The 18,098-nt window shown below is 50.2% G+C and overlaps 1 protein-coding gene and 1 pseudogene across 2 annotated transcripts; one reads left to right on the top strand and one right to left on the bottom strand.

The window, feature by feature from the left end:
* Positions 1–18,098, bottom strand: part of LOC129478580 (uncharacterized) — a 142,159-nt pseudogene that overhangs the window by 97,765 nt on the left and 26,296 nt on the right.
* THY1 (Thy-1 cell surface antigen) lies at positions 2,816–7,834 on the top strand. Of its 2 annotated transcripts, none has more exons than XM_055273481.2 (4): positions 2,816–2,930; positions 5,072–5,132; positions 5,666–5,950; positions 6,490–7,834. In XM_055273481.2, exons 2-4 carry the CDS (start codon positions 5,096–5,098, stop codon positions 6,600–6,602), a joined length of 435 nt encoding a protein of 144 aa, XP_055129456.1. In that variant the 5' UTR covers positions 2,816–2,930; positions 5,072–5,095; the 3' UTR covers positions 6,603–7,834. The 2 variants fall into 2 exon arrangements, with proteins under 2 accessions (XP_055129456.1, XP_055129455.1); XM_055273480.2 differs by having other exon boundaries at positions 2,822–2,930; positions 5,615–5,950.

Below are 18,098 nucleotides of genomic sequence, written 5' to 3'. Positions count from 1 at the left end.
CTCCCCTTCCTAAAAGCAAGGTGCTTGGGGACCCAGAAATTAGGCCAGGTCCTCATAACCTTATCAAAATAGCACTGCTAGGCCTTCCACCCAGCAACACTCAGAGACAGGGCCAAAGAGTGAGAAACGGAGCATCCAGGGTCTCAGCCAGCAGAGCCCAGATGCCTTCTGCAGTTAAGATCCCTAGACTCAGAATCAGAAAGCTGTTAAGCAGGAAGGAGCACGCTGCCATGAAGAGACAGACAGAAGCCAGAGCCAGCATGTCTGGAATGCATCAGGTAGATGAATGGGAAGATGGCTGGGATGGAGTTGGAGGGAGGAGGGAAGTCAGCAGCCAGGGCCCAGGACATTCATGGCCTTAAAAAGTACCCTACAAACAAGAAGCCAGGTTAGCTCACCTATGAAGAGGGACAGTCTTACCAGATCCTGGGGAGCGTCAGAAAAGTGCAGACTCAGCTGGCTCTAGTACTAGGTTAAGGAGGTCCTAGGTGGGCAAGGCCAGCTGCATTTTTCATAAAATGCCCTAGAAGCCTCTGCGGTTTACCAAAGTGAATAGCTCCTTTGGACTTCACCATCTGCAAGGCTCATTCCAGTTAGAACGTTCCATCACCCTAAATGCTGGGAAACCAAGCGAATCTCCTCCCACTTGCAAGCTTCCAACAGTGGCTTCCAACAGTGCCACTGCAGTATCAGAAACTGCAGGGAAGGTGCCAGGGCTGACTTCCATGAAGAAATAGGAGAACGGGCAGGCAGACACTGGGGAGGCAGGGCCAGCCCACAGAATGTCGCGACCAGAATTCATAAAGAGGCCGGCAGGATACAAATCAATCAAATAAACGTTAGTTCAAAAAAATTAACCACACTTGTGAGTGAGAGACAAGTCATCAGCACCGTCTCTAAAAATGAGCCTAGGGCTTCTGGTGACATCCAATCGGTGGGTTATTGGGAGTGCCCCAGGTGATCAGGAGCTGGCCTCGACTCAGTTCCTTTCTGTGCTGTCTCCTCTTTCCCAGAGTTCCTCTCTCTCCTCTCCCACTGGGCAGGGATGAGCGAGAGGAATGGCTCACCCTTGAGAGCTGGGGTCCATAGCCCAGGTCAGTTCTCCAGCTCTCCCACTTACCAGCCAAGACAGGAGGTGAGGATTGAGATGGGATGAACCCAGCAGGCGCCCATGGGTTAAAGGTCGCCATGAATGTAATGTGCCCAGCACAGTGCCTGCTAAAAGGCAACACTCCCTTCCTGGTCTGAAGACCAAACAAACAGACTGTACTCAGGAAAGCCAGAAGAACCTTCCAGCTGTCTGGACCAGAAGGTGCCAGCCCAGGGGCAGAAGGAGACGTTAATGCCCAGAGCAAAAAGCGCCTGCAGCCCCCCCTGAAGGGCTGGGTGCTCTGGAATAGATGAGGGCTGGGTGCTCTGGAATAGATGAGGGGGTGAAATGGGGCTAGGGACCAGGGACGGACAGGGTGGGTCCAGGACCTGCCTTACTTCCGAAGGGCTGTTCCAACATTGAAAAATACCCATCCAGCACCCATCGTCTGGGAAGTGAGGAGCGCCTCTGCCCGGCCACCCATCGTCTGGGAAGTGAGGATCGCCTCTGCCCGGCCACCTATCGTCTGGGAGGTGAGGAGCGCCTCTGCCCGGCCGCCCCATCTGGGAAGTGAGGAGCGCCTCTGCCCGGCCTCCTCGTCTGGGAAGAAGTGAGGAGCACCTCTGCCGGCCACCCATCGTCTGGGAAGTGAGGAGCGCCTCTGCCCGGCCACCTATCGTCTGGGAAGAAGTGAGGAGCGTCTCTGCCTGGCCGCCCCGTCTGGGAGGTCTACCACGGAGGCCAGGGGCAATGTGGGGGCTGGACGTGGTGGCTCACGCCTGTGGTCCCGGCACTCTGGGGGGCGAGGCGGGTTGATCACTTCGGGCTAGGAGTTCGAGACCAGTCTGGCCAACTTGGCGAAGCATGAAAAATACAGCAGACAAACCAAACAACCAACCAACTCAGTGACAACAAAACCGGTCTACCCTGGAGTCATACTCTAATTTTTTCTATTTTCCTCCCTTTCTGATCCTTTATCCCACTTTCTTTTTCTTCCTCTTCCTTCTCCCTCTTCTTTGTCAAATAGAGGATTGAGTTATTATCACTGATCCATATAAAGTCCCTCTCTCATTTATTTTAACTCCCACCCCCCATTTTTATTCCCCGACTTCCCATGTGCAACCTTCCTAATATGTTTGATACGCATCTTTTTGTTTGTATGTATTTTTAGAAAATGTTTATTGTTTATGTGTGCAAAAAAAATTAATAAAAAAAAACCTAAAAAAAAAAAAAGAATTTGAAACGAAAAAGTGAAAAAAAAAAAAAAAAAAAGAAAAATACCCATCCAGCTTCCTTTCAGAAAGACTGGAATATTCCAAAACTTCTCACTGGAGGCTCCGGAGGAGGTGGGCTCCAGCTGAAAAGGAAATGCGGAGGCGTGGACGCTCCCGGCCTGCATCCTGCACCTCTTACACTTTGGTTTTCCCACAGACTTCTGAAGAATAGGTCAGAAGAAAGGGTTAAAGCCTTAAAAGGGGAACAACCATTGCGGGGCTCAGGGAGGAGTATAATGTTCTTTGGGCTGCCGCACCCTGATCCTCGGGGTCCCGAAAACTCCCGTCCCTGGCCAGGCGTGCCAGCCACAGGGTGAGGGGTCCCCTTCCACCGCAACCTGTCACTCTCACACCAATGCAGGACCGCCTTCTCTTCCTTCCCCACCCCCCACCCCACCCTGCCATCCTTTCTCCCCCAATCTCCGCCTCTGATTGGCTGAGCCCCCGGCTCCCCGCTCCCCCTCTCCTCCATCCCCGGTGAAAACTGCGGACTCCGAGCTGGGTGCAGCAACCGGAGGCGGCGGCGCGTCTGGAGGAGGCTGCGGCAGCGGAAGACCCCAGTCCAGGTGGGAACTGGAGCCGGCGGGACCTGGGGTTCGAGGGCTGCCGTGAGGCGCCCACGCAAGCCTTCCCAACACTAGGCTTCGGGCCACGGTCCGAGGGCGCCCAGGGAAGGAGGGCGCAGAGCTTAGGGAGGGGCCTGCTTTCCAGGCAGGGGCGGGAGTGGGATGCTACTGCAGGGCAGGGGCCGCGTGGCACCCCGATGTCTTTCGGGGAAGGAGCTCCCGGGCTTTCGCCCGCTGGGGGACTGGTGTCTGGGGCTGGGGCGCTGGAGAACAGGGAGGAAGGGCACCAAGGATAGCCTGTGGGTCTACGTTCCACCCAGACGTCCCCAAACCCAGCTTGCAGAGGCGGGGAGGAGGACGGATGAAACTGCGGGGAGAGGACGGAGGATGGCGAGCTGGAGGGAATCTGCCGGGTGACCTCCGGCGGGCTGGGTGCGGGGCACCGGAGGAGAAGGAAGCCGCAGTGCCGCAGGCGGGGACTGGGTGGAAGGTGGGCGGACGGGGGAGGGGAGAACTGGAAAAGGATGAGAGAAGGGGAAGGGGGACTCATTTGGGAAAGGAGAGGATTGGAATACGGAAATGGAATAAGGGTGAGGCCCGCCGGGGGCTTGAGAGGAAGAGCAGACCTTCTCGGGCTGGAGCCGCCTGAGGACACAGATCAGAGGAAATGAATACAGACTGCACCTCCCCAGCCGCTCTCCACCCCTCCTCTGGCTCTTCTACCCTCTCCAGCCCCAGACCCTTTTCTTCCCTTTCTTGCTCTGGCCACTGCTCCCCCTTCCCCTCCTAGATCCCAAGCCCGCACAACATCTCAAACAAGAGTCCTCGAATCAAAAGCCAGATGCCGACCCCCCTTCCTCCTGGATCTGGCTCAGGGCAGGAGCTCCACCCCGGGACAGAGAGAGCATTGATTGTAGCTGCAGCCGCCGCGGGATCCTAGCCTCACCCGTCAAGGGGCTGAGCACCAGGGACCCTGAACTTGTCTAGTGGCGTGCCCTGCGCTCGCGGGTGCACGCCCCTTCTGTGGCCTCTCCTGGGCGAGCGCTGCTCTGCGGATAGGCTAGGCTACCGGCTCCGCGTCGCCTTGCCAAGGGTTGGTTCAGCCGAGGCTGCAAAAAAAAAAAAAAAAAGACCAGGCAGACAGCCTATCCAGGGTGGCTATTGAAACTGGGCTGGAAAACTGCAGTCCCAGGAACTCCAGAGAGCTGGACATTGGGAAGCATCCTTGGCTCACATACAATCGGAGATCATATGGCTTTCTCTCCTCCAGAAACACGACGATTAGCTTGTGCCCTATCCAGATAGGAATAGATGCTCCCTATCTGGGAGCATCCTTAGCTACCGTGAATGGTCTCTAGCCATCCACTGGGGATGGCGAATGACTTAGGGATTTGTGTCTCACGTATATGAAGCAGTCATCGCCAGATGTTGGTTGTTTTTCTTAACCCCCATCATAAGCCGGTGGGTATGTAAGATTCAGAGAGATTCATTCATTCATTCACAATAAATATCTTTGGAGTGTATGCTATATGCCAGTAATCTGCAAATGGAAACTGTTTTGAGCATTGGGGATTTTCTTCTGAACAGGAAATGGGAAGTCCCTAAATGGGGAGTCTTTGTTTAACAGATACAGAGTTTTACTTTGAAAGACAAAAAGAGTTCCCGAGATGGGCTGCACAGCAACGTGAATGTATTCAGCACTGCTGAATATGCTGAATTTAAGTACTGAATTTAAATGGTTAAAATAGTAATTATTACGCTTTTTGTATTTTACCACGATTAAATTTTTTTTCAAATATGAAGCCTCAGCCCTCATAGGTCTTACATTACCATACACTATGTTAATGTAAGAAGAGAAGAAAGAGTGGTAAAGTCACTTAAAGTCACCCAGCAAGTAAGTGCTCCATGGCCAAGCGCAGAAACACACCATGACTGGGCTTGTTCTCCCTCCTTCCTTGCTTTCCCTGAGCAGGAAACAGCCAGTGGCAGTATCACGTTCAATGAGAAGTAGGGATGAGAGGGGGAATGGAGAGAGGGACTTAGATGTCTGCCATAGCCATTATGTCATGTTCCCAGGGACTCCCAGCCCTGGCGGTAAGTGTGGCACAGCTTGGCTGATTCCCATCCTGTTCCCACCCCAGATCCAGGACTGAGATCCCAGAACCATGAACCCGGCCATCAGCATCGCTCTCCTGCTAACAGGTACCCGGCACAGGGCAGGACTGGGGCTCCAGGCACCCTGGCTTCCTTCCCTCCAGAGAAGCAGCTTCTCCCTCACAGTCTCAGAAAAGCGCAGGTGACGAAGAGAGGGCTCTTTTTCATCCCGAAGTCAGCCAATCCACCTCGCTGATATTCTGATGGCCTGAGGTGGTTTTTGGAAACACAGTTTGCTGAGCCCTCCCTCGCACTATTGAACTAGAATCCCCAACCAAGAACCCGGAACCTGCATCAACTCCCCAAGATCTCCTGTCCTTGAAACACATTGATAGGATCCAAGGCTCAAGCAGACTGGGGAGGGAGGCTGGGGTCTGCAAAGAAGAAGTGGGATCCCTGGGGTGGGGAAAGGCACTCAGAGAGCAGACCCAGGTCCCCTCCCTAGCCAGGCCCACCTCTCCACTTCAGGTGGGTGGGAGGCCCCTGCACCGTAGGCCCCTCCAATTTGAAGGAGGCACTGCTGGTGCCAGTCTTGCAGGTCTCCCGAGGGCAGAAGGTGACCAGCCTAACGGCCTGCCTAGTGGACCAGAGCCTTCGTCTGGACTGCCGCCATGAGAATACCACCAGCTCACCCATCCAGTACGAGTTCAGCCTGACCCGTGAGACAAAGAAGCACGTGCTCTTTGGCACTGTGGGGGTGCCTGAGCACACATACCGCTCCCGAACCAACTTCACCAGCAAATACAACATGAAGGTCCTCTACTTATCAGCCTTCACTAGCAAGGACGAGGGGACCTACACGTGCGCACTCCACCACTCTGGCCATTCCCCACCCATCTCCTCCCAGAACGTCACTGTGCTCAGAGGTGAGGCAAGCCCCTAACGAGGTCAAGTGAGCTGGGAGAGCCAGGCTCGGGGACAGCAGGCAGTTCCCTTGGCTGGGCTGGAGAGGAGAATAGCCCCATAATGCTCTCACCCTCTCCCATCTGCTGCCTGGTCAACTGGGGAACCATTGCCTTCAGTGTGAATGGGGTGAAGAGCTCAGGGCCAGTCAGACAGGCAGAGTAGTGTGGTAGATGCTTCCACCAGAACTGTGGGCAAGGCCCTTCGCCTCCCTAATCTTCCTTCTCCCCACTGGGAAAACAGGGATGACACCACGTCCCTCAGCCAGTTCTCTTGTGATGATGTTTAGTAAGGTTTTCATAAGATATGTGTGCAAGAGATCAGTAAACTGCAAATGGGAAAGATGGCTGGTTCTGTGAGACCCGGCTGCTCCTGGTCCCAGCTAAGACGTTGCAGTACCCATCTCCCAAAGGGAGTACACCCTTGCTTTGGGCCTGTGTCTGCCTGAGTCCTGATCCGTCTTCCTTCCTACCCTGCCCCCGGCCCCCTTCTCTTTCTGCAGACAAACTGGTCAAGTGTGAGGGCATCAGCCTGCTGGCTCAGAACACCTCGTGGCTGCTGCTGCTCCTGCTCTCCCTCTCCCTCCTCCAGGCCACGGATTTCATGTCCCTGTGACTGGTGGGGCCCATGGAGGAGACAGGAAGCCTCAAGTTCCAGTGCAGAGATCCTACTTCTCTGAGTCAGCTGACCCCCTCCCCCCAATCCCTCAAACCTTGAGGAGAAGTGGGGACCCCACCCCTCATCAGGAGTTTCAGTGCTGCATGTGATTATCTATCCACGTCCGCGCGGCCACCTCACCCTCTCCGCACACCTCTGGCTGTCTTTTTGTACTCTTTGTTCCAGAGCTGCTTCTGTCTGGTTTATTTAGGTTTTATCCTTCCTTTCCTTTGAGAGTTCGTGAAGAGGGAAGCCAGGATTGGGGACCTGATGGAGAGTGAGAGCATGTGAGGGGTAGTGGGATGGTGGGGTACCATCCACTGGAGGGGTCATCCTTGCCCATCGGGACCAGAGACCTGGGAGAGACTTGGATGAGGAGTGGTTGGGCTGTGCCTGGGCCTAGCACGGACAGGGTCTGTCCTGAGAGCACTCCTCGGCAGGCATGGCTGGTGCCTGAAGACCCCATATGTGAGGGCACCACCAAGAATTTGTGGCCTACCTTGTGAGGGAGAGAACTGAGCATCTCCAGCATTCTCAGCCACAACCGAAAAAAAAAAAAAAAAAGGGCAGCCCTCCTTACCACTGTGGAAGTACCCCAGAGGCCTTGGGGCATGACCCGGTGAAGATGCAGGTTTGACCAGGAAAGCAGTGCTAGTGGAGGGTTGGAGGAGGAGGTAAAGGATGAGGGTTCATTATCCCTCCCTGCCTAAGGAAGCTAAAAGCATAGCCCTGCTGCCCCTCCCTGCCTCCACCCACAGTGGAGAGGGCTACAGAGGAGGACAAGACCCTCTCAGGCTGTCCCAAGCTCCCAAGAGCTTCCAGAGCTCTGACCCACAGCCTCCAAGTCAGGTGGGGTGGAGTCCCAGAGCTGCACAGGGTTTGGCCCAAGTTTCTAAGGGAGGCACTTCCTCCCCTCGCCCATCAGTGCCAGCCCCTGCTGGCTGGTGCCTGAGCCCCTCAGACAGCCCCCTGCCCCGCAGGCCTGCCTTCTCAGGGACCTCTGCGGGACCTGAGGCAGGCCATGGAGTGAGACCCAGGAGCCGGACACCTCGGGAAATGGCTTTTCCCAACCCCCAGCCCCCACCCGGTGGTTCTTCCTGTTCTGTGACTGTGTATAGTGCCACCACAGCTTATGGCATCTCATTGAGGAAAAAGAAAACTGCACAATAAAACCAAGCCTCTGGAATCTGTCCTCGTGTCCACCTGGCCTTCGCTCCTCCAGCGGTGCCTGCCTGCCCCGCTTCGCTGGGGTCTCCACAGGTGAGGCTGGGGGATGCCACCTCTTCCTGTTCCCTGACTTCTCCCCAACCACTTAGTAGCGACACTGCCCCAGGGGCTAATGACTGCACACTGGGCTTCTTTTCAGAATGACCCTAACGAGACACATTTGCCCAAATAAACGAACATCCCATGTCTGCTGACTCACCTGGCTGGAACGACATGCTTACTGCCAACACATGGGCCGAACCACGTGGCCCTGGCTCTGGAATGCACAAGTGGCTTTGCGTGAATCTGCGCTAAGCTATGCAGTCTGCCTTTTCTTCTCAGCTCTGGTAGTCCTACAGAAATGTCCCCTCCAGGCACATCCACTATTGCGAGGGTGAGCAGGAAGGGTGGGAGACGCCCATGCCCTCAAGGCATCACTTCCTAAATCCAAAAGCATCAGCAGGAGAAAGGACTGGGGACAAATACTGTCCCTTTGGGAGTAGGGAGGGAACACTGAGCCCCATCCCTGGCTCCTTCCCTAAAAGTAGAGTAAAATGGAAGCGAGCATCCTGGGATTGGGGGTGAGAGGGGGACCGCAGGGTAGCTGTGGGTTCCAATTGCTGTGAGAGTTAGAGGCAGTCCCAAGCCAGTCTCCCTGCTTTGCCAGGGAATTTGGGGGAGGAAGGTGACAGCTGCCCAGAGGCTGACTCATCTGATATTTAGCAGTGGGTAGGATGATTGTTTCTGAGCATTTTTCTTAAAGGCCTCAGATCTAAATTATGCCACCGGCTCCCACTCTTGCTACCTCCCGTCAACCTCTCTGCCTTGCCTTCCACCCCTGTAGTTACCATGCACAAAGAGAGGAGGAGGAGCTGCCTGTGTCCCAGACTGAGAGGCTGACGACCCCTTAGCAAGATGCTGCCAGCCCAGAGCTCTCCAAAGGGAGGAACACCCCTGAGACTCAGGCCCCTCTCCTTCAGCCCTGCTTGGGCTGCAAGTGCCGTGCCAAGGAAAGGCGTCTGTCTTGGTGAGAAGAGCTGCTGTGGTGGAAGGGAAATCAAATGCCAGAGAAATGTGGGGCGCCTCACCCTCAGGGTAGTAAGAGAGTATGAAGGTATTTCTGGAAGGAAATGAGCGGCACTGTGTGAAGCCTCGCATCTGTGTGACACCTCCTGTGGGGTCTTTGTCACACTCTAGTACTGTGTCCCTGAAGAGTTTAGCAGCCACACTCTTAGAAGGATGCTGGGAGATGGTGTTGCCCTCTGCAGCCATGTTTAGGGGAGCAGAACCTGAGGCCCACAGTGGGTGAGGTTAGCTCAAGAAGCCACAGAGGCCACCAGAGGGCCATAGACTTCAGGAAAGGAGAAGAGAAGAACAGGGCATCAGGCCTCACAACACAAACCTACCCAGAGCTGGGTGCAGTGGCTCATGCCTGTAATCCCAGCACTTTGGGAAGAGGCGGATCGCTTAAGGTCAGGAGTTCGAGACTAGCCTCGAAACCCCATCTCTACTAAAAATACAAAAATTAGCCAGGCATGGTGGCCTGCGCCTGTAATCCCAGCTACTCACGAGGCTGAGGCAGGAGAATCACTTGAACCCAGGAGGCGGAGGTTGCAGTGAGCCAAGATTGCACCACTGCACTCCAGCCTGGGAGACAGAGTGAGACTCTGTCTCAAAAAAATAAAAAATAAAATAAACCTACCCGGAATGACCATGCTGAGGGCTGGGAGCCCGCAGACTTTCAGCCACAGGCCGCGACAGCCGTAGGTCCCTCTCTGGTCAAGTCAGCAGGCCTTGTGGAGGCTGTGGAGTGTCTGTGGTGACTCAGGTAATTATAGAGGGCTGGCCCCAGCCCTAGTTCCTGTACACATGCCCCAACCCCCTCCCCATCCACTCCCTCGCCAGTCCTAACCTCTCTCTTGGGTCCCCCCTTCAGCACCTAAGTCCATACCTAGGGCCATGGAATTCCCACTCAAGAGCAACAGAAGCCCCTCTCTGCACCCCCATTTCTGGATTGGATTGTCCACTGAGATGCACAATGTCTGCATCTCTGACATCTAGAGGCTTCCTTGGGAAGGGCATGGGGAACTCCGTGAGATGTGGGGACTTTCATGGGCCAACCAAGAGTTTGAGACCATCCTGGCCAACATGGAGAAACCCTGTCTCTACTAAATAAATAAATAAATAAATAAATAAATATTAGCCAGGTGTGGTGGTGCACGCCTGTAATCCCAGCTACTTGGGAGGCTGAGGCAGGAGAATTGCTTGAACCCAGGAGGCAGAGGTCGTGGGCCGAGATCATGCCACTGCACTCCAGCCTGGGTGGCAGAGTGAGATTCCGTCTCCAAAAAAAAAGTCTTAGAGCTTGGTGCAGTGGCAGGCACCTGTAATCCCAACTTCTTGAGAAGCTGAGATGGGAGGCCCCCCTTGAGCCCAGAAGTTTGAGGCCAGCCTAAGCAACACTGTGAGACCTTGTCTCAAAAAAATAATAAAAACAATAATTCTTAAAATAAGCTGATTGGGCTGAAATCATGTATTTCTACAACAAACATTAAGCACCTAAATGCACCTGGCTCTGTGCTAAGCTATAAAAGACACAAGCCCCTAACTGAAGGGGTCCACAGTCCAATAAGAGGGAGGGATCAATTTCAGTACAGTGATCAGCACTATGAGGAAGGGAAGCTGTGGAAGACACCAGTGCGGATTCCCCAACATGCATTATCCTCTTCCTTCTCAGCAATGGGACCCATAAACTAGAACTGAAATGTGTGATCCAGAAGAAAGACTCTATTTCCCAGTTCCTTGCAGTGAGATGGGCCTATGTGATTAAGTTCTGTCCAATGGGATATAAGCACAAAATAGTATGTGTAATTTCTATGCAGGGCTCTAAAAGAGAGAAAGTGTGCCTTTCTCCCCACTTTCACCTTATGCTAGCTGGAATGTGGAGTTGATGGCTGGAACTGGAGCAGCTATTTTGTACTATGAGATAGATGGAAGTTGTGTGTTACAAATGACAAAGCACAAGATAGGAGCCTGAGTCCTTGGTGATGGTAGAGCTGTCAGGGCAGCCATGGACAACCTTATTTAAGTGACTGTTATTTGGGCTTTTCTGCATTCATCGCTAACTAAACCTAAAACTACCTTAAAAAGAAACTGCAGGCCAGGCACGGTGGCTGATGCCTGTAATCTCAGCACTTTGAGAGGCTGAGGCAGGAGGATTGCTTGAGCCCAGGAGTTCAAGACCAGCCTGGGCAAGGTGGCAAAACCCCATCTCTACAAAAAATACAAAAATCAGCTGGGCATGATGGCACACGCCTGTAGTCCCAGCTACTCGGGTAGCTGAGGTGGGAGGATCGATTGAGCCTGGGAGTTTTGAGGCTTCAGCGAGCCAAGGTCACACCACCACACTCCAGGGTAACAGAATGAGACCCTGTCTTCAAAAAAAAAAAAAAAAGAAGCTGCTACTTAACACTGCTGAATCATACACTTAAAAATGGTTAAGACTGTAATTCATGACTTTTTAACCACAACTTTTTAAAAGAAGCCAAAGGTCAAATTAATACAGATAGAAAATAGAAGGGTGGTCGCCAGGGGCTGTGGGGAGAGGGAATGGGGAGTTATTGTTTAATGGGCACAGAGTTTTGGTTTTGCAAGATGAAAACAGTTCCATGGATGGGTGGTGGCAATGGTAGCACAACAGTGAGAATGTACAAAATGCCACTGAACCGTACACTTTTTTAAAAATAGAGATAGGGTTTCACTATGTTGCCCAGGCTGGTTTCAAACTCCTGGGCTGAAGTGATCCTCCCCCTCAGCCTCCCAAAGTGCTGGGATTGCAGGTGTGAGCCACCACACCCAGCCTGAATCGTACACTTAAAGGTGGCTGAGATGGTAAAGTTTATATTCAGTGTATTTTATCACAATATTAAAGAAATAGAAGAAGCCAAGGCACCACGAAACTCTTTGGGGTGGTTACCTTTATCAAAACTCATCAAACCGTGCATTTAAAATAGGTGAATTTCTTTCTTTTTTTTTTTTTTTTTTTTTGAGACGGAGTCTCGCTTGTCACCCAGGCTGGAGTGCAGTGGCGCAATCTCGGCTCACTGCAAGCTCCGCCTCCCGGGTTCACGCCATTCTCCTGCCTCAGCCTCTCCGAGTAGCTGGGACTACAGGCCCCCGCCACCACGCCCGGCTAATTTTTTGTATTTTTAGTAGAGATGGGGTTTCACCGTGGTCTCGATCTCCTGACCTCATGATCCGCCCGCCTCGGCCTCCCAAAGTGCTGGGATTACAAGCGTGAGCCACCGCGCCCGGCCAAAATAGGTGAATTTCACTGAATATAAATTATACCTTATCAAAGTGCTATGGGAACACATATGTAGGGCCCTTTTGCCAGGCGAAAGCGGCTTCCCAGAGGAGGAGTCATGAGTAAGAGTGCAAAAAGCAGCCTCTACTATTTTGCAAACTAATTGCAAAAAAAGAAATTTTATGTCATTTCTTCTATACTCTGCAAAACTAGGGCAAAGGGAGAGGAAGCCATCGTGGGTTCAGTCTGAGGACAGGACTTAGCCCCTCTCTAGGTTAATACACAACTGCTGGTGGATATAACAGCTCTTAGAGCACACAGGCCCATCCGAAGAATCCCTGATCCAGTCAATATTTATTCAAACATTTATTAGGTGCACACTCCATGCCAGGCCTTGTGTCGGGTAATGAGAATAGAACAGTAGATGGTACAGACAATCTCTTGTTCTATAACATTTATATTCTAGTATGGGAGTTGGATATTAAGCAAGTAAACCAATCAATAAATCAAATAATTATAGATTGGGATCGTTTATATATAGAAGACAATAAAGAATAATAAGTGACATGGCCAGGCACAGTGGCTCACGCCTGTAATCCTAGAACTTTGAGAGGCCAAGGTGGGAGAATTGCTTGCAAGTAAACCAATCAATAAATCAAATAATTATAGATTGGGATCGTTTATATATAGAAGACAATAAAGAATAATAAGTGACATGGCCAGGCACAGTGGCTCACGCCTGTAATCCTAGAACTTTGAGAGGCCAAGGTGGGAGAATTGCTTGAGCTCAGGAGTTTGAGGCAAGCCTGGGTGACATAGTGAGACTTTGTCTCTAAAAAATAATAACAAGGCCGGGCGCGGTGGCTCACGCTTGTAATCCCAGCACTTTGGGAGGCCGAGGCGGGCAGATCACGAGGTCAGGAGATCGAGACCACGGTGAAACCCCGTCTCTACTAAAAATACAAAAAACAAATTAGCCGGGCGTGGTGGCGGCACCTGTAGTCCCAGCTACTTGGAGAGGCTGAGGCAGGAGAATGGCGTGAACCCGGGAGGCGGAGCTTGCAGTGAGCCGAGATTGCGCCACTGCACTCCAGCCTGGGCAACAGAGCGAGACTCCATCTCAAAAAAAAAAAAATAATAATAATAATAATAATAACAATATTAAGTGACCTATTAGTTAGGGTGATGAGGGAGAGCCCAAGGGAGTGTCCTTTGAGCTGAGACTTCAAAGGTGAGAACAAGCCAGCCATTGGAAGAGCTGCAGGAAGCACAGCCAGATGGAGGGAATGGTAAGGAGTGGTCCATGATGTTACTGAAGAGGCAGACAAGAGCCAGATTCAACAGGAGCCTTGGAGGTCATGGTGAAGAGTTTGAATTTGATTGTAAGGGTAACAGGGAAGTGTTCAAGGATGTGATCTGGTCATATTTTTATAAGATCCCTCTTGCTACTCTGTAGAAACATAAAGGAGAATAACAGTAGAACAAGAAATCAGGAGGATATTGCCGTGGTCCTAAAATAGATGACAGCAACTTTGACAAAAGTTGTAGTGGTTAAGATAGACAGAAGTGGTGACTTCAAGATACATTTAGAGTTAAAACAGAGAGGACTGGGGAAATCTAAATAAAGTCTGTGGATTTTACCAATATCAATTTCCAGTTTTGATACTGTACTCCAATTATACAAAATGTTGCCATTGGGGGAAACTGGGTGAAGGGTACATGAGACCTCTAACCTCTGTACCCCAAGGGTACAGACGAGACCTCTCTGTACTATTTTTTTTTTTTTTTTTTTTTTTGAGATGGAGTCTCGCTCTGTCGCCCAGGCTGGAGTGCAGTGGCGCGATCTCGGCTCACTGCAGGCTCCGCTCCCCGGGTTCACACCATTCTCCTGCCTCAGCCTCCTGAGTAGCTGGGACTACAGGCGCCTGCCACCTCGCCCGGCTAATTTTTTGTATTTTTAGTAGAGACGGGGTTTCACCGTGTTAGCCAGGATGGTCTCGATCTCCTGACCTCATGATCCGCCCGCCTCGGCCTCCCAAAGTGCTGGGATTACAGGCATGAGCCACCGCGCCCGGCCCTCTCTGTGCTATTTATGCAATTTCTTGTAAATCTATAATTTACTTTAAATATTTTTAAATATTTTAAATTTTCAACACAACCCCCCAAAAAAAAGATGGCAAATATTTAACTCCAGAGGGAGGAAAAAAGAATGCTCATAACAGGTTAGATGGATTTACTGTGAATAATATTTACGTAGTTGGCCAGGCGCAGTGGCTCATGCTTGTAATCCCAGCACTTTGGGAGGCTGAGGTGGGCGGATCATGAGGTCAGGAGATCGAGACCACCGTGAAACCCCGTCTCTACTAACAATACAAAAAATTAGCCGGGCGTGGTGGCGGGTGCCTGTAGTCTCAGCTACTCGGAGAGGCTGAGGCAGGAGAATGGCGTGAACCTGGGAGGCGGAGCTTGCAGTGAGCCGAGATTGCGCCACTGCACTCCAGCCTGGGTGACAGAGCGAGACTCTGTCTCAAAAAAATAATAATAATAATAATAATAATATTTACACAGTTATACTGATATAAACATTCGCTTTGGTCTGAATGTGTCACCCAAAATTCAAAATTTATCTTTTGAAATCCTAAACCCCAAGGTGATGATATTTGGAGGTGGGCTCTTTGGGAGGTGATTAGGTCATCAGGATGAACCCCTAATGAATGAGATTAGTCTCCTTATAAAAGAGGCCCCACAGAGATCCCATACTCCTTCCACTACATGAGGCCACAGCAAGAAGATGCTGTCTATAAATCAGAAAGAGAGCCCTCAACAGATACTAAGTCTGCAGCACCTAGAGCTTAGACTTCCCAGCCTCTAGAACTCTGAGAAATAAATTTCTGTTGTTTATAAGCTGCCCAGTCTGTGGTATTTTGTCATAGCAGTATGAATGGACTAAGGTAACACTAAATAGAGATTTTACCCAAAAATTATGATGACAACATATTGGAGGATGGGAAAAGGTTAAGTGTATGTATTTGGTGAAGGAGAAAATGGGCGTATAAGAAAGCTAAAACCACATTTTCCATAGTTGAACGTCAATAGAGGCCAGGCACGGTGGTTCACACCTGTAATCCCAGCACTTTGAGAGGCTAAGGCAGGTGGATCACTTGAGGTCAGGTGTTCAAGACCAGCCTGGCCAACATGGTGAAACCCCGTCTCTACTAAAAATACAAAAATTAGCTGGGTGTGGTGGCACATGCCTGTAATCCCAGTACTCAGGAGGCTGAGGCAGGAGAATCACTTGAACCTGGGAGCTGTAGGTTGCAGTGAGCCGAGACTGTGCCATGCACTCCAGCCTGGACAACAAGAGCGAAACTCCATCTCAAAAAAAAAAAAAATGTCAATAGATCATACTTAACACTGAAAAAATCAAGAAATAGTTCTATATATATAAAATATACTTTATATACTTTTATATGTTACATACTTTATATATATACATATATATGAGAGAAATTTTTAAACATAGAAGTAAATAGCAGAAGAAATAGAGTTAAGAGGGTTGCTTTGGGGAGTAAGAATTTAGGATGGGGTAACAGACTGCTTTTATATTATAAAACTAGTAATACTTTTTTGTCCCTATAAATGTATTGGTTTGCTAAACAATATAAATCAAATATATCTAAAGAAATACATTAAATGTTTGGCAAAAAAAAAAAACCCACAGGACTTGCTTACTGGTGGTTTGAATGTTTCAAAGATGGTTTGAGAGGAAGTGAGAAGGAATCTAGGATGATCCTTGGGCTCTTGCTTGAACAAGTGGATGATGATGACATCTGTTGAGAAAGAAAAGGCTGGGGGAGCACTGAGTTGGGAAAGCAGATATATTAAATCTGTGATGCCCATTAGACATCCAAATGGAAGCATCAAGAAAACAGCTGGATATCCCAGTCCTGAGCAAGAGGTAAGAGGTCCAGGCTAGAAATATAAGTATGCTGGAAATTATTATTTGGATGGTAGACATAGACCATGGGACGAGTAAGATCATTCAGGGAGACATGACAGAGGAATAATTCTATAATTCTAGGCTCAGACTGGAATCTGAGACAGTCCAATATTTAGGCTTTTGAGGGTACAAAAGAGATTAAAGAGCAGTCAGTGAAGAAAGAGGAAATCCAGGGGTCTGTGGAGCCAGAGAAGGGAGAGTTTTGAAAAGCAGTGATCAACTGGGTCAACTGCTATGAAGTCAAGTAAGATGAGGACCAATACGCTGGTGACTATGGTAGCTAGTCTCCAAAGATGGCCTCCTGTGTAAACTGGGCGCCCTTGGGTAATCCCTTCTTTTGAATCTGGCATGGCCTTGTCTTGTTTATGATCAACAGTATATAGTAGAAGTCACATGGCATGACTTACAAGCCTGGCTCATAAGAATTCTCGCAGCTTCCACCTGGTTCTCCTGGAATGCTCACTCCTGGGACACTCCCTCCTGGAACCCAGCTGCCATTCTGAGAAGCCCAAGTCACACAGAGTGGCCACATATAGGCACTCAAGTTGCCAGCACAAGCTAAGCTCCCACCCAACAGCCACCATCCACTGCCAGCCATGTGAGTGAGCCATCTTGGATGTCCAGCTCAGCTGAGGCTTCAGACGACTCCAGTCCCAGCTGTTGACTGCAACCTCATGAGAAACAGACCCCAAGAAGAATTTCCCAGCTGAGCCCAGTCAACCACAGAAGTATGAGACATAATAAATTGTTGTTTAAAGATACTAAATATTGAGGAGGTTTATTACACAGCAATAGGTAGCCAGAATAGTGACTTTGACAAGAGTCACTTTTGACAGCCCAGTGGTAACAGAAGCCAGGTTGGAAGTGGGTGAATGAAAGTGAATGAAGAGTGTAGACTTCTTTCTCAGGAAGTGTGGCTGTGATTGATGTGGGAAGTGGAGTACAGGAGAGTCCATTTATGTTGAAGATGGGCAATACTGGAGTATGGCTGTATGTTGATGGTGATGATGCCTGGAGACAGGGAAAGACTGATGAAGAAGAGGGAGAAGAAAGGGAAGAATTAGAGTCTTTGGAAAGGCAAGAGCTAGAAATGAAGGCAAAGAAAGGTGGGCGCAGCAGCTCACGCCTGTAATCCCAGCACTTTGGGAAGTTGAGATGGGATGATCACTTGAGGCCAGAAGTTTGAGACCAGCCTGGGCAACATAGCAGGACCCCATCTCTACCAAAAAAAAAAAAGTTATTTAAAAAAAAGTTAAAGAAGATGGGTAAGGAAGTGGAAATTTTGTGAAGTTGAAGTTTCTTGGCTTTTCATATAAGTGGTCTCTCCTTTCTCAAGGAAGTATATGGCAAAGTCATCAGCCGAATGAGATGGTGGGAATATGGAGGGTAGGTGGGCAAAGGTTTGGTAAAAGGAGATAATATAAAATAGTCATATCAGAAAGTGGGAGTGGTAGCAGAATTCTAAAAATAGCCTCCTGAGATTCCACATCCAATGCATGGAAACTGAATGTGATGAGATTTTACTTCCATGACTGTGTTTCGTTATATGGCATAGCTGATCCTCAAAGAGAGAGAGAAGATGATCTGGGTACTCATAATTGAATCACATGAGCCCTTAAAAGCAGAGAAACTTCTCTGGCTAGTGGCAGCAGAGGGCCTCCGGGAACATCAAGGAACCAGGCAAAAGGTACCCACGGAGCCCCTTGAGCTCCCTGCTTTCTCACAGCTTCTGGAGGTCCCAGATAAGTCCCTCTCAGATTTCTACCTCCGCAATTTGCATCCTGAGCTCTCTGAATTCCAGTGATTTTATTTATTATTGGATCCAGGGTTGACCTGGATGCTTGACAGGAACTGGATTGTATCCAGTCTACATCTGGAATCCAGACTGGAATCCAGAAATCAAACTGGGTGTTCAACAGGAACTGAACTGGATCTAGTTGGA

This window comes from Symphalangus syndactylus, chromosome 3 (assembly GCF_028878055.3).
Source record: "Symphalangus syndactylus isolate Jambi chromosome 3, NHGRI_mSymSyn1-v2.1_pri, whole genome shotgun sequence".
NCBI lineage: Eukaryota > Metazoa > Chordata > Mammalia > Primates > Hylobatidae > Symphalangus > Symphalangus syndactylus.
The sequence above is the reverse complement of the archived record's forward strand: the minus strand, read 5'-3'. Positions and strand labels throughout refer to the sequence as shown.